General features: G+C 41.5%; 2 protein-coding genes across 3 annotated transcripts in view; one reads left to right on the top strand and one right to left on the bottom strand.

Annotated features, from left to right (window-relative positions):
* LOC131686928 (integrin beta-PS) overlaps positions 1-18,868 on the bottom strand; it is a 30,139-nt gene extending 11,271 nt beyond the window's left edge. Inside the window, exons 1-4 of one of the 2 annotated variants that reach the window (XM_058970963.1) lie at positions 18,680-18,868; positions 6,521-7,033; positions 6,238-6,466; positions 6,022-6,106 (exon numbers count right to left, since the gene is read on the bottom strand). In XM_058970963.1, coding sequence (XP_058826946.1) covers positions 6,022-6,106; positions 6,238-6,466; positions 6,521-7,016 — 810 coding nt within the window. In that variant the 5' untranslated portion in view covers positions 7,017-7,033; positions 18,680-18,868. Of the gene's footprint in view, positions 1-3,772; positions 3,858-6,021; positions 6,107-6,237; positions 6,467-6,520; positions 7,034-18,679 lie in introns of both variants that reach the window. The other variant, XM_058970965.1, reaches the window with a different exon arrangement.
* Positions 18,869-23,216: 4,348 nt separating this feature from the next.
* Positions 23,217-25,738, top strand: LOC131686983 (sorting nexin-29). Its single transcript, XM_058971023.1, has 4 exons — positions 23,217-23,804; positions 23,874-24,866; positions 24,925-25,210; positions 25,283-25,738. The coding sequence occupies exons 1-4, from the start codon at positions 23,629-23,631 to the stop codon at positions 25,427-25,429; spliced, it is 1,602 nt and encodes a 533-aa protein (XP_058827006.1). The 5' UTR covers positions 23,217-23,628; the 3' UTR covers positions 25,430-25,738.
* Positions 25,739-26,159: the final 421 nt, after the last annotated feature.

Below are 26,159 nucleotides of genomic sequence, written 5' to 3'. Positions count from 1 at the left end.
GGCCGGTTAAAGCCCTGGTCAGCATGACGCAGTAGAGTTCCGAAATATGTAGGTTTTTCGGTTGTTCTAGAAACGCCACGTTTGTAGATTTCTCCAATAATTGGGATACTCGAACAAAGCCCAGGCTCGTTTTTTTCTCTTGTCCAACTTGTCGAAATTGGTAGGGTCGGTTCAGGACCAACGAAGAAAATCGCAACACCTGCCCAGGCCAATTCGTCATTCCATGCAGTCCCAGTAACACCGGAATGTCCGGGCACCCAGGCAAGGTAGATAGTATTGACAATGCTTAGTTCTTCGATTTGGGTTCGGCACGCGATCACTAGCTTGGACCGTGATTTGTCAGAGCTAAAGGCCTTGATTGCAATCTGACTATCGGAGCAGAAGTTTATAACTTTGCTGAACAAATTCTGTTGAAGGGCCGATTTTACCCCGCACATAATCGGGAAGATTTTTGATTGGAATACAGTACAGTGTCTACCTAGCGAGTGAGATTGTTCCAATCTCATTTCACAACAGTAGACAGCAGTACCAGCACGTCCTTCCGTCAGAGAACTGTCAGTGTAACTTGCGTTTGTTGTTGTCTCACCATATATACAGACAACCACTTCTCTCGAGTAGGAATCTTCACATGGGAAACGTCCGGTAAGGAAAACTACTTGTGAGAGTAATATCGCTGGGAGCGTCATCATCGCTTTCCTGTATGACCACACAAGGCATCCATATGACAGTATTTGACGTACAATTGTCGTGTAAATCCAATAGATGTATTTAGGTTTGAGACCCCAGGTCTTTCCAAAAGTTCGTTTGGATTAACTGATAATTTGACTTGTCGACATCACTGTTCGACAGCTCTGTTGCGTTAAATCAAAAATTGTTCCGATGCACAGTCCAGTAATTAGTATTTGGTAATCGCCAGCAAACCCGTTTGGTTTGAAATCCAAGCTCATTGAGTTTCCGCAACAAGCCGTCGGCAACCAGGTTCCATAGCAAAGGTGACAGCGCGCCACCTTGGGGACAGCCGCAAATACTCAATTTCCTTATCTCTACCTCAAAGAATGCGGTTACTAAGCATTGCGTTTATCCAACCATCAAGATACATGCAGCTTCCCCATGACCGCCTGTCACCTGTAGGATAGACTGGAAGGGCATATTGTTACAAGAGTCTTCAAAATCTAGCAGCACACTCAAGCTGGTTTGCTTGAGCGAGAAGATTTTTTTAATGTTGTAAACGACATTTTGGAATATCTAAAATATTCGGAGAATATCACTATTATTGCATTGAGTCAATTATATCCAATAATTGCGTATGGATTGCGCTAAGTATATTAATTTACTACACTTAGTTGCATTTTCATCAATTTGTATGCGCTAATAAGTCAGTTTAAGTCACGTGTTTCCCTTTGTTTGAATGTCGCCGGTAAACACCTTTTTGAATAATTTAAATTCTAAAAACCACTAAGAGACAACTGAATTTATCATAACATTTAAAAAGAGAGGAAATTGGACTGTTTTGGAGCTCCTCGCTAGTCGGTCCAAAATCGTAGTTTTTCGGTACGGATTATCAAACAAAAGTGTTTTTAAATACAAAGAACGACTCGGTGAACAGTTTTCGTAAATCGGAAGTGGAATTCAGTGATTTTTTTGGAGTTTCATCCCGGCGTAAAGTGATTCAAAGCCACACAGCATTAGTGTCAAAAGTGCTCCCCCCGCAATACGGGCCGTCTATTCCCGATGCGGGAAAGAAAAAAGTGTTTTAACAACGTAAATAATAATAGTGGAGATCAAAAACTTACAAAAAAAGCGTTTTCCCAGTGATAAATCTTTCCCAAAAAGTGAAAATTTTACGGCGTCACTTGGTGAAAAAAGTGGCGATTCCAAATTATCAGCGCGTCACCCGTAGCTATCGCCAGATAGGTGTCGCACCAATTTCTTAGTTCCACATTCGGAAACCTGCAGGTCAGTTTTTCTTTTTTTTCCAAGCCTTTTTCGGGTCAGGACCACGTGCGTGGCCAGTGGAGTCTTCTGTATCTGCTGCAAGCATACTGTTGTTGATAAATAGCGCTGTACTGGCAAACGTGAGAAAGAGAAAGGATTGCTCGGGCTGTTTGATGCGTGAGAAAGAAGCTGGAGATTTTGAGGATATCTGGAGGTTTGGAATGGGACGAAAAATGGATAAGCAAGTATCAGTCACTCGCGTAAGTAGAAGATTCTACAGACATTCTAATTTATACGTACAAAAATCAAATAAATACACTAAATACGCGTCGATTTCTTACCTCATGTAAGAAATCGAAAGTCTTATTGTAATGTTATAATCCATTTGATATAAACATTACAGTAAGGCGGGGCTGGTTGATGGAACGATGACCTCGGAACATGTCTGGCTCTGTACACGAAATGGGTCATCGGAAAGTCAATTGAGCTAACACCTACCTAAATCCTTGAACCAAGTTATTTGCATGCATATGTTAAAATACATGCAAACAACTTTTTTCTGTAAATCACTACCAGCTAGTGGGAGTTAGGATGGTTAACACACACACACACATTTAAAAAGAGAGGAAATTGGAAGAACGAATCAAACCAGTTCCAGTTGTAGACCAAACTCTGTGTGCTATCGATGTCAATGAAACAACGATTACCAGAGCTTCTTTGTGAATTGAATCGTATTTTTATCGGTGACCCGAAGGATTAAAATGAAATTTTGGAGACCCCAATTCAACATTCTTTCAAACATCTCTTCCCAGTAGTATTTTTACATCAATAGCTATCGTGGAATAACTTCATTGAGTGCTGTCTCGAGTTAGTGATTATGGAGCTACTGACTGCGTAATGCTAGCAGTACCTAATATACGATCAATCATATTGGTTTCACGTCTGGACGTTGAATAGCGACTAACCTGCAGTGTCTAGCATCCTACATAACAGGGAGTGTTGGTTTTCCTACTGATGCTTTTTACACCGATCTATCAGCCGCTTTGGATAGATTGAACCAAGATATAACAATCGATAAAATGGAGAGAATTGCAATTGCAGTTTTGGCAATCCTAGCTCACGGACCGAGAGATAATAGTTATCATTGCCAGGCGCCAAAATTAACTTTTACGTTAGAAATAACCCAGGGAAGCTACTTGAGACTGTTGATATTTCTACTCTACTTCAATGATGTGTATCTAGTTCGGAAGACTCCCTGCCGGTTCTTCGCGGACGACAGTTTCGCTGTTTCTGGTATAGGAAAAAACCCAGTGCTAAAATTCTCACGAAAGACATTCTGGCAGAGCTCTGCCCAGAAATATTTGATGACTGCCGTAAAATTTTAACCAGCATAAATATTGATAAATTAAATTCACCTCTCTGTTTATTACAGGAATGACTATGGTAAGCGGAAGACGAGTTCAGTATACCAAACATCGTGGGGTTTGTGTAGGACGATTTTAGGACACTTTTTTTTGGGATTTTCAATGGATTGTTATACGTCTAAATCGAAGTGCTTGTTGTATATTCCATAGAGATTAAACTAATCAGTATATGCAAGTGAATATGGCTGCCAAATGTGATGTAGGTGACTAAATTATTAAATGATAACAGCTTTCCAGGGTTGTTCTACGGGAGGACAAGCTGCGGCTTGAAAATGTATGTTGAATCAACATAGGAACAGAAAGAAAAAAACGTTACACTAAAAACTAAAAGTTAATAATTGTGATCAGTTCTGGAGGGCAGGAGTTTTTAACAAAGGGATTTTTTATTTGCATTATACATAAATAAAACTTACTGTAAACCGATACGTGTCCATACTGAGAGGCATAAGATTGTGATAGCCATAGGGAGCCGCACATTGAGGGCATGGTTCGCGTAAACTGTAGCGTAGAAGTGCGACACGGATGCGATTATTAGTGTTGCCAGTTTATGATAAGGTTTTCCGTCATGCTCGAAGGAATGCAACCCGTGCGTAATTTGACTCAATTTATGTGAAAGGAGGTTGCTTTTTCGAGAAATCAAGAGAAACTGACCTAAGCAGGGCTGAGTTTCAAAGGTGGTTGATTCTTAAAGTGGGAAATCAACTCAGTTTTACTTGGCTGTGTTGGTGTTGATACCTTAACTAACACTGACCTTAGGATGCGAGAAACCTGCTTACAACAAACCAAAGCAAGCGATCCGTTTAATACCGGAACGTTTTTGCTCTGACACGATTACTTTGATTTGATTTGCCGTGAGTAGATTGCACGCATCCTAATGTCACTTTCAGTTCCTACCCAGTTTCTCAATTTTAGCCAATTTTTTGTAACGATCCCATTTGTAAATAAGAGCCTCTCATTGTTTACTTTCTCTATCGCTAATAACTTGGTTGTATTTAGGTTTACTGCTTAAATATTTGCATAATGTGCTAATCGAAATCATTATCTTTCAATAAACACTAAATTATTGGGAGTTTTATTGCATACAAGACCATTTCACTGAGTAGGTGAGTATTTTTTTAACACTTTCGAATACAAATGAAGACTTTTTTTCAATAGGTTGCAACACGTTCCATGCCAACATAACTGGGAACGCCAGTGATATGGAAGAACCCACTTTGTTCTAGAATCTAAATCGTACACGAAAAATTAAGTATTATTCACGGTCCGCGCGTGATCATTCTAGAACACATGCGAATTGCAAACGGTTTTAATATAGAATTTATGCACGCGAAGTTACATACACGTTAACACACGCGACATACAAACCAACACGCGATCGAACACATTAACGTACAAATGCTCGAGCCCTTCATGATGATACACGCGATCGCGTAGGGACTTCGCGATCGCGTGTATCATCGCGAAGGGCTCCAGCATTTGTACGTTAATGTGTTCGATCGCGTGTTCGTTTGTATGTCGCGTGTGTTAACGTGTATGTAACTTCGCCCGCACATACCTGAACCGTACAATAAATATCACATTCAGAATCACGGCCCGCTACAATTGGCCTAAAGCAGTGTTTTAATGGGCACCATTACCTGTCTCGTCTGCAATTGTAGTGTGTGATTCTGACGGGGAGCCCTTCCGAGAACGTAGCTCTACAGCTCCAGTTGAACAACTCTCGAAAAAAAGGTTTATGATTTTGCAGTAATAATCAAAAAAGAAAGCGAAAAAAGAGGGCTCTCATTTGCAGATTGGACCTAATGAAAAATAAGTCTTCAAATATTAATTTTCTTGACCAAATCTAAATAATTATTGTCGCTTATATACACCGTATTGTCATTAACGGAAAGCATTTTACAAAAAAACGAGAAGGAATGTGGCTAAATTCCATTGATAAGACAGTTAAGCAAATCGCTCTGAAAAGACGTCTAATGATTTCCCGAAACCAACCTACACATCATAAGGATCCCGACAGAATTCTTACAAGTTCTGTGGGACCGGTTTACAATGAGAACTAACACCAACATCGAATTTTATACTACGGTTCTCAGCATTTTGCACCACCATCAATCGTCTAACTTAAAAATTTGAATGTCGCGGTTTGAAATACTTAAACATGCACTAATTACCATTTAACACGTTACAACATAAATTGCCAACAACGATAACAGTCAGAACTACGACAAACACAGATACAAGTACGTCAGTCAGTTCCATTGACGGTGCCAGATCAACTAAAATCACTTTTATGAAAGCTTGCGCTTCGACAATAAAAACTCTAAATTCGAAAAGAACAATCCGGCATCTTCAATAAAACTGAGTACAAAACAATTACACAAAACATACAAATTCGTCTCTTTCTAACACTTCCGAAAATATTTTAAAATGTTTCGACAATAAAATAAAAGATAAACCGTAAACGAACCGAAAGAAAATATAAACATAGAATTCTAAAAGTACTAAAATGAATGAACCTGTCTGTACTAGAATAATGGAAACGAATGAAAACCCGGTACTTGCTGTCCTACTACTAATAATCCCCCAACAAACAACTACCATCCGATAGAAAGAGAGAAAATAACGAGACACCGCGCAGGCGGTTCCGTTTTAAACCACTTACGGAAAACCGATCCGTATCCACGTTCAGCGACATGTGGTTCTTGTAACCGTACGGAGCTTCGCAGCGGTCACACGGGTTGACCAGTCTGTATTTTTTTTTAGTATGTAAAAGTATTTAGATAATTATTGTAATGTACCGGCAGAGCATGACCGGAAACGGGTTGATATCCTGAAAGGAACTGAGTCGGAACAAACAACGTATGAAATCGATACCTACTTTTTCGGCACCGTTGACACGTATGGCATCAACACCTTATCCACGAACGATCCGAAACCGAGACGAAAATTGGACGTGATACTACGCATCTCATCGGCCAGTAATGCACCAAGCGTTGACAACTTTTCCTTATCATCTTCCATGGATTTGGACAGATCCATCAGGTAGTATAGATCGACCGGGTAATCCTCCGCCTGGGAGTACTTGACGCCCAATCGGTATACTTCGTCTAAAAAGAATCAAAACATAAAAAAATTTCGTCATCCAGAATCGAACCACTTACTTAGTCTCAGCTTCAGTTGCACCCTCTGCGGATAAATCTGCACAATATTCTGCCCGCTGGCACTCATACTTCCGGAGGATGAATGCGACGAACTTGAATGGGACGACGAAGACGACGAGGACGACCAATGCGAACTACTACTGGCGGACATTTCCGCCTCGTAACCTGCTCCTCCTCCTGCAACAGCCACACCCCCTTTCGAAGGTTTGCTCAGTTCCCGTGCTATCAATGTAATCGCTTCATTGCTCGGATCAACCGTGTACTCCTCCGGACAGTAACCGATATCGTGCCCGTGGCATCGCGGTTTGCTAAAGTTGGCCTGTGTACACCAGCGACAGTTGCTCGTTTGAATGCATTCCCGGCAGGTCGTCTTGCCCGGGCAGGTCAACTGTGATGAGGTTTGGGCGGAGCCGAGGGTCACACAACAAAGCACCGCTAGCAGGGCAGCGGAAAGCGTGAGAAGCACCCGACTTCTGCTGTCGCCGATTGCTATCATGACTGGCGATTGTGTATCTGGAAGGGTAATGGAAAGGCGAAGAAAAAGGCAATGGTTGTTAGTGGGTGCTCTTGCGCAGTTTATGGAGTCTGTCATTTGAATCATAATTTTTTATCGTGATGAACTTTCTTTTACAGTGGTGAGTTGTGGGGTGTGATAAAATATTATTACAGTCGTTCCCCGCTATTTATTAATTGAGCTTTGTGAATGACTTGATACATAGCATCTCTTCACTCCAAACTTACTTATTAACGCTGCAAAAAATTCGTGTATTGCTTTCGATTTATGACCAAATATAATCCTAGTTTTCGATGGAAGCATTGATTCGTACGATAGAACAATTTCTTAAATTTACACGTCTTACGACACATCGTTATGTGGGGGGGGGGGGGGGGGGGGTAACAGGGAGTATCAGCGTTGTGTGCACGGTGTGAGTATTTTAGTGCAGACTTTGAAGAAAAAAAACCGTAGTGAATTGTTGAAAAATTGGATTCGTTTAGCCGTTTTAATGCTGCTTTTAGTTAGACCCCGCACAACCAAAAGTTTGTTTGAGAGATGATTAAGCTATTGGGTATAAATTGTTATACGAACTCTGTGATCTTCCAAAAACAAGATTTAGCAGCTTTAAAATATATTTTTAACGTATTGTCCGAGAACTTTTGGTTGCTTGAGAAACCTTTATAGTACCTGATTATATTTTTTATTAAATTCCTTTAGTTTCATTTCGTCAGTTCTGACTGAGTTTGATGAATTCAGCTATAAAAGTTCTAGAATTTAGTCCAGATTATGCGTAGCTTGCAGCGATGAAACCCGTTGAGCGGTTCCGAAATTATTCCGAACTGGACACCCTAATGGGATGACGGACGAGTTTTGAAGAAACATCTCTTAAATTTAGGTAAAATTTGCTTGAATAGTGCTGCATACGAGTATTTTCCATTGATCCACAAAAGATATAAATTGAACCTATCTTGACCATCGGAAAACTGTTCCGGGAGAACCCAAGAAAATGTGTATATTTTACTCTCATTCCAGCCATTTGGGTTCATAAATTCATACGCAATGTGAAGTTCTTTCAATCATACGGTCTGTAAGACCGTAACTGTAAGTTCCCTCAACCTCGGTATGGCCATTTCGGCACCGGTTCCGGATGGAATCAAATGGGACCTTTAATGTCATTGCGAAAACCAAGATGGCGGCTTCCGGTTATAACAAAACAGTGGAAAAACATCATTAACAATGGTGTCATTGTAAAGCGGGTGGTCAGCAGAAGACGAAAATTGATGATTGACGCCATTTTGAAAACTACGATTGTGGTTTTCGGTGAAACCAACATTAATATGGATGTCAATGTAAAGCAGGTGGCAAAATTAAAATAAAATTTCCATAAAAAATCATAACCTGGTTCTGTAAAGGTTAACTTCTGAATGACCCAAACAAATCTTCTGGAGCACAAAGGTATCTTTTTTCCGCTCTCGAAAGCTCGCAAAACAAATCCTCTGGAGCACAAAGGCATCTGTTTTTTCCGCTCTCGAGAAGTTTCTATATGAGTCGTTAGTTTGCAACCAACCTCATATTTGCACAATACAGTAATGAACCCCATAGCTACACGTCGTTGGCTGTATAGTTCAGAGATGAGAATGATGAGAAGTTTATACAGACCGTTCGAAGAGTTAGTAAGTGTCGTTATGGACTAGGGTGAAAAGAGGCGTTTTTAATGAGTGGATATACTGATACTGTCTCTAGTCCTGATGCAACCCGATATTAATTTTTTTCTAGCTACACATAAAACTGTGGGCGAATTGATCAATGTTCAAAAGGGATTGCTTTTGGGCATGAGATAGCGAGCGCAAAAAAAAAAGAAAATTTGAGCGCGCTGTTTTGGATGCACAAGCTGTTGGTATCTTGTCATTGAAATAGCCATTTTCATCTTTTCTTCACTTTAGCTGTGCATCAGCAAGCTTCTTGAACCACTTCGGCGAGTCTTCGAGCAAGAGATGGGCGAATGAATCGCGAATCGATCAATAGAATCGACTCTTCAAAAAGAGTGAATGAATCGCGATTCTTTTTTAAACAGCTGCGATTCACTGAAGGAGTGACAATTTATTATAAACTCAACGAGAATCAAAAAGAACCGAATGAGTTTGCCATCATTATGAATCATTGTAAAATAAACAAACACGATGAACACATGAGCTCTGTTTGTCTACACACGGAAAAAAAAATTATTCCCAACATCGTGAATAAAGTGCCATGAATTCTGGAACAATCACGTTTTTACGTTACGAAAACAGGACCATGAATAAAAATCATGTGTTTTATAATTATGTTCAATTTCCTTTCAGTAACGCCCGCATAACGCTTTTATTAGTGGAAACATTTGATTTTGTTTTGTGAACTTCAGTCACGGTTGTCGCCATGTCACTACCAAATCGGTTTTCCGTACGTGAACTAGTTCACAACTTTATGAATACTATTCATAAAACCAAAGGTTAACTCAGGATGTTGTTCATAGATTTAGGAACATTAGTTCACAAAATCAAAACATTCCGGATATTTTCTCGTGAATTAGTTCACGAAACTCGGAATTTTATTCATGAATCCCTTCAATCTTCGTGAACTAGTTCATGATTCCTAATATATTAGTCACGATCTTGTATCTGTGCTCTTGGAATAGTTCACAAAATCATGCAATATTTTTCATGTATTCGTGAACTAATTCACGATTCCTAGTATAATGGTCTCGACGGATCATGCGTACCCGTGAAATAAATCACAAAATTATAAAATATTTTTCATGTATACGTGAATTGGTTCATGAATCCTAATATAATAGTCACGACTTATCATTCGTGCTCGTGAAATAGTTCACAAAATCATCAAATATTATTCATGTATTCGTGAATTGGTTTATGATTTCTAGTATACGTTTGACAATTCGTGCTCGTCAAATAGTTCACAAAATTATGAAATATTATTCTTGGATTCGTGAACTAGCTCATGATTCATAGCACGTGATTTACGATATATTTTGTGTGCTTGTAATATTTAAAATATATTCCTTATCATTTTCAATTTCATGCAACATGGTAATGAAATGAATGATAATGAAATTTGGGGTAATATTCGTAGAATCATTTTTGTTCCATGCACTTTTTCATGAAATGTTCAGCTTCTAGCGGCCAGTAATACGTACGAGCAGTAGATATAAGAGAACTATTAGGGCCTCGAACAACGCTACTCATTTGATAAGGTTCAGTGTGATGGCTTGTCACCTGTCAAATTGAAAAGTAGGCTCTATAAAAAATATCAGGATAACGTGAACAGAAATTACGAAAATCGTGACCAAAATCTTGAAATCATGAACATAAACCAAACTATTCGTGACAAAAATGTCAAAAATCGTAACTAAGATCCTGAAATCAAGAACATAAATAAACATAAATCTCTACTCGTGACCAAAATATCACGACAACGTAAATATAAATCACGAAAATCAAGCAAAGTTCCTGAAATCATGAACATAAATCACATTACTTGTGATAAAAATATCAAAAATCGTGACCAAGATCCTGAGATCATTAACATGAGTCACTCTACTCATTACTAAAATATTACGATAACGTGAATAGAAATTACGAAATGTGCGACAATGATCCTGAAATCATGAACGTAAATCCCGCCAGTCTGACAGAAAAACCCGATAGAAAACTCATGAATAAAATAGCACGGTAATGTGATGAAAAATCACTAAAATCGCGAATAAACTCCTGAAATATTGAACATCGTTTGATTGTCGGCTGTGTATTCCCAAATTATGAACAAGAATCATAGCAAAAACTAAACATGTCTAGGGAACAACAACAGTAACCCAACCAAATATTTGAACGTAACGCCATGTATGTACTTGGGGTGAACTAGTTTCTTAGAAACACAAATAGTTTCATGAATACGAGGTTTATTATTCACAATTTCAGGAATTTGGTCACGATTTTCGTAAATCATTCAGTTCACGAAATCATGATCTTTTGTTCATGAATTTATGAACGGATTTTTTTGCGTGCACGGAATAAAATATCAACTCATAGCTAATTTAAATTTAATAATAGTTGTCATTTCGAGGGAGAAAACAAACTTGAAAGTGGTGGAATTTTTCATGAAAGTGAAGCATTTTTTACTTCAAATTAGTAAAAACTCTCTTAATTCAAAAATTCTCTCGAAAATTCAACGTAGGGGTTAGGTTTCTTGTATGAATGTGCATGGAAAGTTTGAAATAAATCGGTTAAGTAGTTTTTTGAATGACAGTTAACACCGCAAATCGTGTTTTGTCAGAAACATTCTACAAAAAGCTTCGTCGCCGAGCCGTTTGTTGATGTTTTGCATAAAAGAATAACATAATGTTATTGAAATGATATATTATAATGTACAAAAGTTTTGATCAATTCGCTTCACCCAAATTTCTAAAAAATCACAACCGTTTTTTCACGCTGAAACCCCAAGTTCCCCCTTAAATGTATTTTTCCCGTTTCGTCTCAAACATTTTTCAAAGTACTAAAACGAATCACTGAATCGATCAAAAGAGTCGATTCAATTTAGTGAATGAACTCTCCAAACTGAATCGGTTTGCCCATCTCTACTTCGAGCTATCTCTCACTATTGGAACATTCCCTTCCTGCTGGAAAGCAGCGCACATGTTTCCAGTTCATAAAAAGGAACAAATCGAACATTGATAATTATCGGGGAATCTCGTGTTTAAGAGCCGTATCGAAACTAGTCGAGCTGGTTGTTGTAAGCCCTATTTTCTTTCACTGCAAAAACTACATTGCAGATGAACAGCACTCGACGGATTCGCTGAGGGATTGTAAACCAATGCTATTCACATGGATCTATTTGCGGCCTTCGGCAAAATCAACCATGATATCGTAATAGCAAAGCTGGACAAACTCGGTATAGATGGGCAACTTCTACGCTGGTTTCGTTCCTACCTCGATTGAAGGCAACTCCAAATCAGCATGGACGAATGTCTATTTGCACCATTCCTCGCTACATCCGGCATCCCACAAGGAAGCCATTTCGGTCCAGTGATATTCCTTTTCTACTTTAATGACGTCTTTATCACATTTTTTTTTCGGCGACGACATGAATTTGTTTCCACAAATATCGGATAAAACCGATGCCGAGCTTCTTCAGAGAGAACTGAAGAGCTTTAGTACGTGGTGTGATGAAAACAAATTGGTTTTAAACCCGAGTTACGTTCACGCGGAGTTGCCATCCGACTCAGTTTAACTACCATTTCTTCGACAAAAGCATTAAACAACACTCTCACATCAAGGATCTTGGAGTCATGCATTCGGCACTAACGTTCAAACCACATACTCCATACATCGTAGATAAGGCATCAAGACAGCTTGGGTTCATCTTCCGAATAGCGAAAAACTTGAGGGACGTATACTGTCTTAAATCGCTTTATTGGGCGTTGGTCCGCTCAACGTTAGAATATTGTTCTGCTATTTGGAATCCGTACTACCAAAACGGGATTGGCAGAATCGAGGCTGTCCAACGCCGGTTCATACGCTTCGTCCTTCGACGTCTCCCATGGCGAAACAGGTTCCTCGGTAGTTGGCTATGAAAATGGTTGCCAGTTAACACATCTCGATACACTCAGCATTAGGAGGGACTGCTCTCGAGCCCTGTCCGTCTCGAACTTACTCTCTGCCAGAGTGGGTTGTACTACAATTCTAGAACGCCTGAATCTTCAAGCCCGCATTCCAACACTGCGTACTACCTATCTTCTGCGACTACCTTTTAGGAGAACCACGGTACGATCGCCACAGCGCTGTGACTGGACTACAGCGAGTTTTCAATAGAGTTGCCATAAGATTCGACTTCCACTGGACTATAAATACGATTAACAAAATTTTTGTGCATCCATAAGTGTAACTAGGCTACGAATCATCATTAAGGCCAAGGGGTCTGTTGGTGTTGATTCAACAAATAAACGAAAATGCAGTAAAACGACAAATTTTCTCTTTTTTTTCTTTGACGTCTGTGAAATGTTTTTTTTTCAGCAAAATTTTTTGAAGTTAGCTGTAAATCATAGGAAATTTTATCTATTTCAATAAATTATATCCATTTCTCATTTCAGTTAACCACGAGAGGCCCTGCACCTGACAAAGTAGGACGATATTTGACGCGCAGTGGCCGACTAGATCCGCCATTTTAAAACCGCCATTTTGAGCTTGCGAAAAAAAAAATCTTTTTCTAATTATCGATAAATAACGAAGTAAATAACACAAGCAGAAATTCGCATGTCTTCATTTTCATACTGAAAATTCTGAAATATTGCTTCATTTTACGCCGAATTCAGAAGAAGGTCCCCTTAAAATGGTTTCTAGTCTTGTCTAGTCTACAGCCAATACATGCAGGGATCCTGGAAAATTTCAGACGATTGCCTACAATTTTTCTTGTCAATATTAATGTTTGTGGTTCATATAGTATGTGACACAACCAAAGCGGCCAGACGAATGAAGATGATTCAAAATTATGCGGCAATCATAGTATTCCTTTAATGAAGAGGTTTATCAATGAATAATTTTGAACCTCGAAAAAGGAAGAAACGTGGACAACCGTACCGACCGTTTCAATTTGATGGGGCTTTGATAGATCGTTGGGACTGACTTGGCTAAGAGGGTTAATGTCACTTCTTTGGTACTAGATTCATGGGATGGGACAGAGGTATTTAGCTCTCTCCTAGCTAATGAGCCTAGGTTATAGCGCCTTTGCTCGTTCTTGAGAAGGTCCCCTTAAAATGGTTTAAAAAAAATCTGTTATGTTACCAAATCACTTCACTGTTGGTGATGCTCATCTGCACCTGCCTCGAATTGTTGCTGCTCCTGCAGCGACCCTTACCTGTTGGCTAGGGAGGTGAGTTTCGCCCCTTTGTTGGGACCTCCGGTGACGAATTACCGACATCACAGAGTGTTTCTCAGGTTGTGTCGCTGCCACGGTTCCTTCGCTCTGCTCCTGTTAGTTGTGGAGGAGAGCAATGCTCGTTCGGCTTATTCTCCACAGCGAGAACGGCTGATGCTTTTGCATAAGTTTTGCAAAAACAATATTCTACGGTGATTTTGAGATAATTTTGGTAATTTTCTAATTAACTAGTACTAAATTCCATTCTCGGAGAGAAGGAATGCATGTCTCTTTTTCAATAAAAAGTGATAAAAGTGCTTCAAAATGTGGAGCAATCGCTTGGATCCAAATTTATATCTGGTTTGTCTTAAAGACACCACTCCCCCTCACTCGTCAGTAAACATCTCCGGGTCAAAGCCTCTCGAAACTCTATGAGTGTCTCTCTTAAGAAGAATTTGTAGCTTGAACGTGGCTGATGGCGCCGATATGGAAGAGCACTCATTAGATTTGGAGGAGCTTTTCGCCCGATTGTCGTGTACAGGGGAAGCAGCTTGAGCACTCGCTGGAAGTGGTCAGGGTATATAGAATTTTCCCGAACAAAAGCCAATCAGATTTTTCGGGACAGACCATCCGATGTGTTTCGTTGTTGGTGACGGATACTCGTTCTTCGACAAGCTCAACGACAATGTAAAGATCGAGGTTAGGCCGGTGGATGGATCTATCAACAAATACGTCGGTAAAGAACAGCAGATATTGGTCAAATAAGTCTTGTGTATTTCGGATCTGGACAGCGGTCGTTCGGAAGATTAGACAAAAAGGCTTAGTTGCTCATTTTGGTGCGTCAAAATGGTGGTAGCAGTAGCGGGTTCGTGGTGCTACCTCTTGCGACAGGTACAGTAAGCCCAAATCAATAGTGAGAATGCCGAACTGCCAGCATACCTGTCACCGATGCTTTGGGCATCCAAACTCAGCGGTGATGGAGCGGATTGTCGCTGAGAACTCGATGATGGACTAGTTTTAATTTCAGGATTTTGGATTAAGGCTAACTCCGATGGGCTGCCGCTACCTTATGACTTATTGACGACTCCAGTCGGCATACGAATACCTATTGAGACAGAAATCCGATGCATCTCTGTGCATTAAGCAGTACGTGGCTCATGAGGAGAATCACAAATCAGGAACTGAAGGGGTTTTATAAGCTATGAGGGATTCAAATTCAAGCTTGTGACAGCGTACTCACCCCAGAAGAATGGTGTGGCCGAACGGAAACCAGTACCATGCAGGAGATGGCCACTTGTACGTTGCTGTCCCGGAGACTGCAAAAAGGTATTGAGGCGAGGCTACAAAAAGGCATTGGCTACGTCTTACGTTCAAAATAGAATGCTCTCGCGATCAGCGAACACGGCTGCCTACTGAAAATGGTTTAGGAAGAAGCCTTCGCTGAAACATCGTCGGAATTTCGAGAGTGTGGCTTGTGCACTTGATATGAAACGGACAAAGCTTGACAACGAAGCGCAACCACTACGATGACTGTTGAAGTTTTGGATTCCTGGATCCGACTTCCGACAGAATCATCTGTCGAGCTGAACGGTTCATTGAATTGCAGACAGGCTCGCAGATGCACAATAGTCTTGGTGAAAAGGATATGGAACGAAAGTCTTCGATTCAGAAGTTATTTATTCAGAAGACGAATACTTCGGCTGCGGCGAAACTAGAGAAGAAGGCAATCGTCCTGACGGTTACCAGCGACCGAAGCGGAGCAAGAGAGGTGTTCTTCCGCAACGGGTAAAGGATAACGAAGTTGACGTTGTTATGCTTGCACAGCTTGACCCTACCAGCTACGAAGAGACGTTGATCAGTCCAGAGCGATCGTTGTGGCAAGCGGCCATGAAAGATTAGTACGAATTTTTGATATAGAATAGAACGGGGACGTTGGTTGAGTTATCTGCGGGTCGCTAGCTCATCGGATGTAAATGGGTATACAGAAGGAAACAGGACACGGCATTGAGAAGTTAGTCGGTTAGTTGCATCGAAGCTTATACGGTGGGAAAAGTTCAACATGACATTAACAAGATTTTGTTGGATATGAGGTTCGCCCAAGCGCAGGTTGATCCTTGCTTCTATTCAAAGACTGTCGCAGGGAGAGATCATTTTGGTAACATTTATCCACAGTTCATAGGTATTCGTGTAACGAAGGACAACAAATGGGTATTTCGCACTGCATCAAGAAACGTTTACTCAGAAGATCGACAGCCAATGCGGTCTTGCATCATTGGTTTGTCGGTGGCTGGCTAAACCGTTGAATAGAAATGCCCTTCAACCTGAAGAACCAGATATGGTCTCTCATTAATTTCTCCCGGATTGCTGCTACTTTCCATGATTTCGTTACTTGAACGAGATACCTGTAGTGGGACTACCACTTAAATTTCCCGATCGCTTGCGTTGAACTTTCGTCACCTTCGGAGGATTTGAGCAAACAGGTCTTCTCGAGCTGGCTTCAAGGCCTTACCGTTGTTGATTTTTCCATTATGTGTCATATCACACAGCTCTTTTACTCCGTTGTTTTCATTTCAAATCATTTTGGGACGAACTATTTAATATTAGTTTTCTCGTACATTATTACAGTTTGCATTCCAAAAAGGTATTCATCTTTGAATTTTATCTTTTCACATAGCTAATGATTTCAAACCGCTTTGCTACAACTATGTCATAGCAGATCAATCGACATTCGAATCGCATATTTAAATTTCATTGAATAGATTGTTCTTTTTACGGCTACCTTGACTCGCATATAGCACGCTTTTATCTTTTGCTACTACTTTTCTTCCACAAAGCCATCCTGTTATAATTATTTTCAATGCCAAAATTCGAGCTTCATCACCTGTTTCAACTTATCCTCTTTTATCAAATTTGAATAATGTTGGATTATTTTGTTTCGTGTTCTTCTCATCAATAGCTAAAAGACCGACCGGGTTAAAACAATCAGAACTTCTGTACCGTAGGGACCCCAGTTGCGACATAGCATTTTAATCTAGCTCGAGTTTGACACTAGGAAGCATCGCTTTTCACCCAATCTAACTCAAACGATTGACTTTTGCGACGTCTAAATAACATCAACGTACGGGAATTACATTTATGGAAATGTTAAAATAATAAGTTAGGTAGACAGCTATTCATTTTATCCGTCCTGATTCGATTAGCCCAACAACGATTGGCTTGGGTTTACAGTTTTTTATATAAACATGGAAACATTGTTGGTTACGATTGAACGATTTCATGTCATCCTTGTGTGACTTTCATCTGCCTCACATTTGTCAACAATCTGCGACTAAATTTCCAGCTTTCTGCTCACAACATATTTGATAATGTTCATATATCATCAGTTATCTGCAATTGCCACTATGCAACTATTTTTGTGCCATTTGATGACTCAATCCTTTCTGGCAAGTCTTATTTCTCCATTTCACTATCATATCGAGTTGAGACTCTACTGTTCCACTGTTCATCAGAAGCGATCGCAATCCTTCGAAGTTGAGCAAACTTCACCAGTATAACCTGGCACTTCAACCGGAAATCCCAGTTCCTAAAAAGCGCATGATCGAGCGTCATCGTAAACGATCATTCGCAGTACGCGACTAAATTCGGCCAGCCTTCACTCACTCGATCATCGTGGTCACCCTCACCTTAGCTTCTTACGTCATTCTGGCTGAGCGACGTTGTTCCTAGAAAACAGACTGATTCGCACGTCTGCCGTTGCACTTTTGCCGCCGCTCAGGACGTGAATCATCTTTGTTTGGTCCGATAATGGCCGCAGCATTGGCGTTCTGCCAGAAGTTGTATTTCTTAACAGGTTCATTGGAAAAGCTTATTTTTTATCGTTTCTCTTTTTCGCCAGTCTTTCAACTGGTATCACTGCTGTATAGGTTTCGAACTGTGCAATCCAATAATAACTGGTTTTCATACTGTTGACACTGACGACAATCTGTGGGCGAGGAGCTGGTTGCCACGACTGTTACCATTATTTATGTTTCGTTCATACATACAATCAGATACCAACAATATCATTGTCTCAATTAGCGACAACTATGGGACGATTTTCAACTAGTCAAAAATATTTTCTTTAGACTGCCCAAAACATCTGATCAAAACCTCGACAGGGAACCCGCTTCCTCCGCATTTTCTGTTTTGCTTTGTCTTTCGACCCACTGTACGGTCTCACCGTTGCGCCTGTGTGCGTGTTGATCATCGGTGTGTTGTCTCTTCTTCGCCGTTTCCTTTCATTCTTCTCGCTATCGAGATCAGCCAGCAGTCATCGGAGACGATGATTCAACATCTGGCGCGGAAAGGGTTCAATTTTTATGAATAGAACCATTTTTCTACCCACAATACTCGTCCACCTACTGATCCCCCGCTAAGTCATCCATCGGACGCTGGAACAGCGATGGATAAGCTCAGCACCGAGATAAGGCCTAGGTAAACAAGCCCGGATCGTGTATGATCTACGCCTTTTTGTTCCGTGCTGCCCACACACATTTACGCGTAGGTATCGCCATTTTCGAGTGTTTCGAAATCAACTGCTTTTTCCCCGTTAAAAATCGGATTCAGCACACTTTTCCACATCGTTCAAGTGGCGTTCCGCGGAAACCATTTTCTTTACTACTCGCTAAAAAGAAAATTCATCACACACACCCAGTTTTCCCATCACTTCTGCTTCCACCAAAAACGGAAGAAATTAGCTAAGCCTTCCGAACTCTTACCGATAATCGCGCGTGATGGTCACACTTTTCTGAAAAACTTGCTTCCAAGCGGTAAGGCACTTTTCTCCCGACAATTTTAATGTGATTTGCAAGCACAAAATTTTCACTTTCAATGCATTTTCTTAACCAGAAAAGAAAAAAAGTTAGCCGACGAGGCGAGAAACTTTTCGTACGCCCGAATCTCGCGACGGAAACTGACAGAATGACTGAGAATGCTGCAAGTAGGCGAATGATTGAATGGAATGAACGGAATGGGAATGAACTTACTGATTTCTTGTGGGAATGAATACATGATTTTCTTTCCAGGGGTACAGTCTAGGGTGCAGCCGATGTAAATGATTTAACAGCGTTTTTGTTTTTAACTTGTGACGTTCACTACGCCATAATATTTTAATAATATTTTAAAAATAAATTCAATATTTATTCTTCAAAAGGGTGAGATTGTTGTAAATAAACTTGTTACACTCATTATTCCGCTGTTACTATAAATAATTTAACACTTGTAATAGCACTGCTTTAATGTTAAGTGAATAAGTACAATTTTCGAGTTGATCCTATTAGGTTCTTTACTGATACCGTTAACCTCACTTTTACTGACAGTTCACTAGTGCTGTTTACATGAATTTTTTATGGACAACTAGATTCACTCGAAGCAAATTGCAAAGTCCATGTACACAGTATAATCAAACTGTCAAACAGTACAAGAGAACTGTCAAAAATGAACAATGAATTCTAGAATTTAAAAAATTTAAGCATTCCCAAATTTAAAAACTTTAAGATTAAATTAAAAAACTAAAGGACTTAAAAATTTGTGAATTTATAAATTTAAGAAAATCAAAATTTAAGAACTAATGTATTTAATAATTTATAATCTAAAAATTTAGAAATAGATTAAAATATTAAGCAATTTTGAAAATTTTAAGAATCTGAAATTTAAAAATCCAAATCTTTAGATTTTTAAATTTCAGATTCTTAAAATTTTCAAAATTGCTTAATATTTTAATCTATTTCTAAATTTTTAGATTATAATTTTAAGCTTTAGATTATAATTTTAAGCTTCAAAAATTCAAATATTTAAGAATAATTAAATCAATTTTGATCGAAAAATTTTAAATTAATATGAAAATTCAAGAATATGGAAATTTGAAATTTTTAACTCAAAGGTTTGAGGAGTTACACATTCCAAAATTCAATAATTTTTATATTCAAAAATTTTAATTCTTTTGTCTTAATTTTCGAACGGAATTTCCCTCGCAATAGGAGCATACAATACCGACCGACCACCTTCTCACCAGACTTCTCAACCACATACAACAAACCTTTCACTGGATTGGAGCTCACCGCACTCAACACCGCTCGCGGAAAATCCGACGATGGACCCAACTGGGTACAAACCCGATGCTCCGACACCTCCCTCCAACAGGAAAAAGTGCCCTCCTTGACGCCTTCAACAAAATCTGCGAAGACGCGCACTTTTCAGACGAATGGAAATTAGCATACGTAGTGCCTACCCCCAAAAAATGTCAGGGAAACCGCACCACAAACGACTTCCGACCAATCACAAACTGCTGTCCTGCACAGCAAAAATCCTCGAAAGATAGTCAACCGGTGGCTAACCACGTGGCTGGAAGACCACAATCTACTCGATCCACGCCAGTTCGCCTTTCGAAAAGGTCTCGGTACGGGAATCCACCAAGGTTCCCTCGGGGAACGACTCGATAAGGCTATCTCCGAGAACCTACACGTTGATATCGCCATTCTGGATTTAGCTAAAGCGTACAACACTATGGCGTTAGGGAGCACTTCAAAAACCTTAAACAATGGGCCCTGCAGGGAAACCTTGGTACATTTATACAAAATTACCTCACCCACCGACGGTTCCGGGTCTGCATAGGAGGGACCCTATCCCAGGAATTCCGCAAGACCATCGGAGTACGGCAAGGCATTCTATTCTAGCAGTGACGCTATTCCTGATCAGGACTTACTTACCGTTCAGGCTAGAGCCTTGGTGTCTCTTGATGTATGCAGAAGCCGTCTCCACTCCACTCGGTCAATTGCTGCTTGTCGCCAGCCTCGCAGTCCTCAAAGGGTCCGCAGATCGCCCTCTATCTGGTCGATCCACCGTGCTCGCTGTGCGCCCGGTATTCTTGTTCCTGTAGGGTCGCCCTCAAGAACCATCACCGGATCGTCGTCCGACATGCTTACAACGTGTCCAGCCCCCTGCAAACGTCCTATTTGTGCGGCATGCGTGATGGATGGTTCTTCCAGTAGCTGATGCAACTCATGGTTCATTCGCCTGCGCCACGTTCCGTCTTCCATCTGCATGCCACCATAGATGGTACGCAACACTTTTCGTTCGAAAACTCCAAGTTGGTTCTCCACGAGCATAGTCCAGGTCTCGTGGCCGTAGAGGACCACCGGTCTAATCAGCGTCTTGTAGCTAATCAACTTCATGCGGCGGCGAATTTTGTTCGCCCGGAGCGTCCTCAGGAGTCCAAAGTAGGCACGATTTCCCGCCAAAAATCCGTCTCTGAATTTCTCTGCTGGTATCATTGTCGGTGGTTACCAGTGAGCCCAAATACACGGTTTCGTCGACCACCTCAATTTCGTGGCCGTCAATCCGAACTCGGGATGGGAGGTTTCCGACATCGCCACAAAGTTCCGTGCCATTATGTCAATGTCGTCGGCGAAGCCAAGAAGCTGGACGGACTTCCTGAAGATCGTGCCACTCGTGTCTATCCCCGCTCTCCTTATTACACCTTCTAACGCAACGTCGAACAGCAGGTACGATAGGCCATCACCTTGCCGTAACCGTCTTCGAGATTCAAAGGGACTCGAGAGTGTCCCTGATACTCGAACAACGCACATCAACCGATCCATCGTCGCTTTGACTCATCGTGTTAGCTTATCCGGAAAACCGTACTCGTGCATTATCTGCCATAGCTGATCTCGATCGATTGTGTCATACGCCGATTTGAAATCGATGAACAAATGATGTGTGGGCACGTTGTATTCGTGGCACTTCTGCAGAACCTGCCGAATCGCGAATATTTGGTCCGTGGTGGCGCGGGAACCCATGAATCCCGCTTGGTAGTGCCCCACGAACTTCCTTGCAAATGGTGACAATCGGCGGCAAATAATTTGAGAGAGGACCTTGTAGGCGACGTTAAGTAGTGTGATCGTGCGGTAGTTGCAGCAATCCAACTGTTGGGCAAACGACACCCTCCATACACTCCTCCGGAAGAATCTCCTCCTACCAAAATTTGGCGGTTACCCAGTGCAGCGCTCTAGCCAGCGTTTCACCATCGTATTTTAATAGCTCGCTGGGTAGTTGAGCTACACCGGCAGCTTTGTTGTTTTTCAGCCGACCGACCTCCTCCTTGACTTCTTGGAGGTCAGGGGCCGACAGCCTATCGTTTTCTGCGCGTGCTCCAAGATCCGTTGCCATACCGCCTTCGTCCTCTGCTACTTCACCGTTCAGGTGCTCGTCATAGTATAGCTTCCACCATTAAATCACCTCACACTCGTTCGTAAGAAGGTTGCCGTCTAAGTCCCTGCACATATCGGCTTGCGGAACGTAACCAAGCGCATTCCGCCCGTGCCACATTCTTCTCTATTAACTGCTTACATTCATTATCGAACCAGTCGTCTCGTCGTCGGGTCTTCTTGTGGACAGAGTACGTTGATGATGCTGTAGTTGAAGAAACTGCTTTTGATCCTCAACTTACACATCCTTGCGTTTATCGGAGTCCATCCAATCACGCGTTGCTTCATCCTACCCAGCACTACAAAGCCGGGTCCCAGCTCGTTGGTGGTGCAACAGCTCTGGTAGAAAGTAGCCATCCGATACCCGCTTTTCCATACCTTTTGTCCTGTCAAGCAAAGTTCCTGCAGTGGTTGGAGTTCGTCGTAGATTATCCTGTCGAAAGCTGGAAAGCAGAGTGACCTGCAGTTCCATGTTCCGAGTTTCCAATCGTAGTCCTTATTTCGTCGCGTAGGTCTTTGCCGATTGTTATTTTCAATGCGGATAACAAAAAAGTACCGTTCACGCCTACTTTTGTTTTGCGGATTCACCCAAGAACCAGAGTAAACAGGAAAAAAACACTCCTTTCACGATGATGAACTGAACAGGAATGTTAAAATCTCGCGTGTTTTTTGAGAAGGGCCAATAAACATGCTGTCAAAATTCACGTAGAAAGACAATTCCAGACAAACCGTAACTCGCCGAGTAACTTTCGTCTGTTGCTGTGATTTATAATCGGCAATTATTAGTTTGTCCAGAATTGCATCTCCAAGTAAACTTTTATAGTATGCTTATTAACCCTTCTAAAAAAACACGCGAGAAATCTAGGCTAAAATAACATTATTGTTAAAGAAATAATTTCGCATTCATTTACGGAACCACCCTCGAAAAATACTGCCGCGTCAGATTCACCCGCGCTGCTAATGAACCCCTTCACTCTCCAGTGACATCCAATCGATAAGTTTCCTTTTTTTGTTTTCACAAACTTATCGTTTTGTATCGCATTCACTCACACAACATCCGAGCAGTCAAAAGGCAAGGCAGTCAGCTAGCGAAAATAAATAACTCGCAAATCATTTTTGTCCCGTGTCGTAAATCTTGATCACCAAAGCGTAAAACGGTAAAAACCCAGTACCAGTGCAACGACTCATCCATCTAAACAAATGGTAAGCCCTCTCATCCGTTAAATTCGACCGAATAACCTCGCGAAACGCAAAGCAAAAATTCCGTCAGCTTTCTCGACAAAGAAAGCTACCACCGAAAAAAGAGACAAAATAATCAGGAAGCTGCTGCTGCTGCTATGTGCTGGAGGAGGTAATCCGCCCCTCCGCTGTGATGATGTGCAATGTGTAGAGGATTTTCAAGGCCACTCGTTTCTGGGGTGACTAGCAGACAAAATTCCCACCGACGGCACTAATTGAACATTATGGTTGGTATGAGTAATTTTACTATTGATCCTGCCCTGCTGGGTGTAGGAAATAGCAGCAGCAAGAGACACGAAATAGAACGGAAAGCACTGGCCGATGAGCTGCTGACGGTGGTGAAAGAGTGTCAGAAAAAGTATGGCAGTAAAACGGAGCTGGCGACCGAGAGTGATTCAAGGTAAGCTAATGGGATTAGTTACAGCGAGTGGAATGTAAATAATAATAACTCACTCTTGTTTTGCTGTAGAATTATACTGCTTTGCGATACTTGGGAGCGAGCGTTGTCACACGGATTAAAGTCTAACAGCTCGGTTTTTAAAAACATGACTGATTTGGTGGCCAGCGGGAGTCTGGAAGTACCAAACTTTTGGGATTTTGCTTTTAAACATTTGACCAATCATGAGAAGGAACGATTTTCCACCTTACGGCACGTTTGGACGAACGGGGGCAAAGCTAAGGCGCTATTGCGAGCTATCTTGAATGAGCGAGCGATGGAAAGGTACATACTGATTTGGCTGGGAGACGAAACGATTCTTGAGGAAAGCTACGAAACGTGGGCGCTGATAAGGGACGCGGAAATTGCAAGTCTGCTGCCGAATATGGCTGCTGGTTTAAGTACGATTCTCTTTGCCATTGCGATTGATGCACCGGAGTTAAATGCGGCTAACAAAATAAAACCGGAAAAGCCGGAACCGATTATAGCGACTCAACGTCCGGTGAATCCTACACGCAAGGTTAACGTTGTCCAGCGGGAGATTTTGGACGAAAATTTGCTGCAGCCGATTTTAAGCGTTGCAACATCTCATGGTTCGATTCAAAGTCAGCGGCGGTCTGCCAACATTGATATTATCAAGGAGTATACTCACGTGGAAAATGTTCAGCGACCTGCACAGGACTCGTACTCCGTCGAGGATGCATTGAACAGTCTCTCTATCGCCCAAGAAATCAGACAACAATCGACTCCCGTTAAGAATAGTGGATCTTCGGCCACCAGCCCGGATAATGCGCTGGAAGCTTCCGAAGATAGCATCATGGGGAATATATCCCTGGATCTGTCCAACGCGACGACAGTGGCTTCCAACGCTTCGAGTACGTCCTGTTCGGAATCTTCAGCGAACGAAACACTCGATGCGCTGGACTCGGAAAACTATTCGAAGATGGTGGAGAAACTGCAGCGAAGACTGGCCGATTCCGACGAACGTTGTCAGATGTTGGAGGCTCGTGTTGCGGAATTGAGCTTGTAAGTTACCTATTGCATTTCCTTTCAAATCACGATTTAAATATTGCCAAATTTTCAGAGAAAACCATCGGCTTCGAATGCTAACCCGTCCGAATCGGCTCTCGCTGATGCACTTCCAGATCTCGATCCCTAAGGCAATTCTTCGGACGCCGGTAAGTGCCCGGCGGCGCGAGCACTATTGCTACGAAATCCGGATAGCGCCGGGATCGGACAGAGGCAGTAACGAGTCGTGGTCCGTTTTTCGTCGGTATAGTGACTTTTATCGGCTCCACAAACGGCTCCAGCGGGAGCATCCCAGTGTCAAGTCGCTTGATTTCCCACCAAAGAAGAAAATTGGCAACATGGTAGGATGATTGAATTGCACTTTACAATCGATTTCTAAGGTTGTTAACCTTACCCGTTTTGTAACATTTCAGAATCCACAATTTGTGGAACAGCGCCGTCAACGGTTGCAGGTTTATCTGAACAGTCTGTTCATAGCCGTTCTGCCGGAGGTCTCAGCCTGCAGCACCCGCTCCCAGCTGGAACAGGTGTTTCCATTTCTGCGCGATGCGGTTCTGTAGGAAAGGGTTTCAAATGAAACATAATTTCAAATATCATGAACGAAACAAACCGAACGTCATGCCTGTGCATTGGGTGTGATTAATTTTAAACGTAATCTGAAGACGAAAGTTTAATAAACAGCATGTACTATAGTAATCTCGTTTCATCGTTCGGTACAGATTCTCTTTCAACAGCTTCATGATAACGGTTCCAAGGGAGCCTGTGTCTTTTGTGTTGAATGTTATATTGTTAGCGAACAGCATGTTTTATAGGTAATAGAGTACTAAAAGACGTCACGGTTCGAGTATTAAACACGACATTTAACCGAATGACTGGCCTATTGCTTTTTCGATGACACGCGACCGAAGCGTAATGTGCAGTTTGATCTGCATTAAAACGGAAAGGAGATCCACGGTCGTTGGCAAGCAGTCTGAGGCCCCACTGTGAAATAGAGCTCCTATCTCTTAGCGGCTCAGAACGAATAAGTTGGGTACCCGAATTGCGAAACGTGTTTCCAAATCGATAAATGCTCAAAGAATTTTCAGAGGACCGAAAGAACTGCAATATCCTATCTAGATTAGGAGTAGACCTTCCGGGACGAAGGGCTACCCGCTAACTATCGACAGTACGCGATGGCAGAAACGCGCATGAAGAGTTTGATGAAAGCTAAAAAACGTAGCTACTGGCGCCGATTCGTTGACGGGCTAACGAGAGAAACATCGATGAGCACTCTTTGGGGCACGGCCCGGT

The sequence above is a fragment of the Topomyia yanbarensis genome, chromosome 1 (genome assembly GCF_030247195.1).
Source record: "Topomyia yanbarensis strain Yona2022 chromosome 1, ASM3024719v1, whole genome shotgun sequence".
In the NCBI taxonomy this organism is placed as follows: domain Eukaryota; kingdom Metazoa; phylum Arthropoda; class Insecta; order Diptera; family Culicidae; genus Topomyia; species Topomyia yanbarensis.
The sequence above is the reverse complement of the archived record's forward strand: the minus strand, read 5'-3'. Positions and strand labels throughout refer to the sequence as shown.

Coding starts and splice junctions, on each gene's coding strand:
- LOC131686983 (XM_058971023.1), top strand. CDS start 23,629: ATGGTTGGTATGAGTAATTTTACTATTGATCCTGCCCTGCTGGGTGTA. Junction 23,805..23,873: donor GCGACCGAGAGTGATTCAAG/GTAAGCTAATGG, acceptor GTTTTGCTGTAG/AATTATACTGCTTTGCGATA. Junction 25,211..25,282: donor AGAAGAAAATTGGCAACATG/GTAGGATGATTG, acceptor GTAACATTTCAG/AATCCACAATTTGTGGAACA.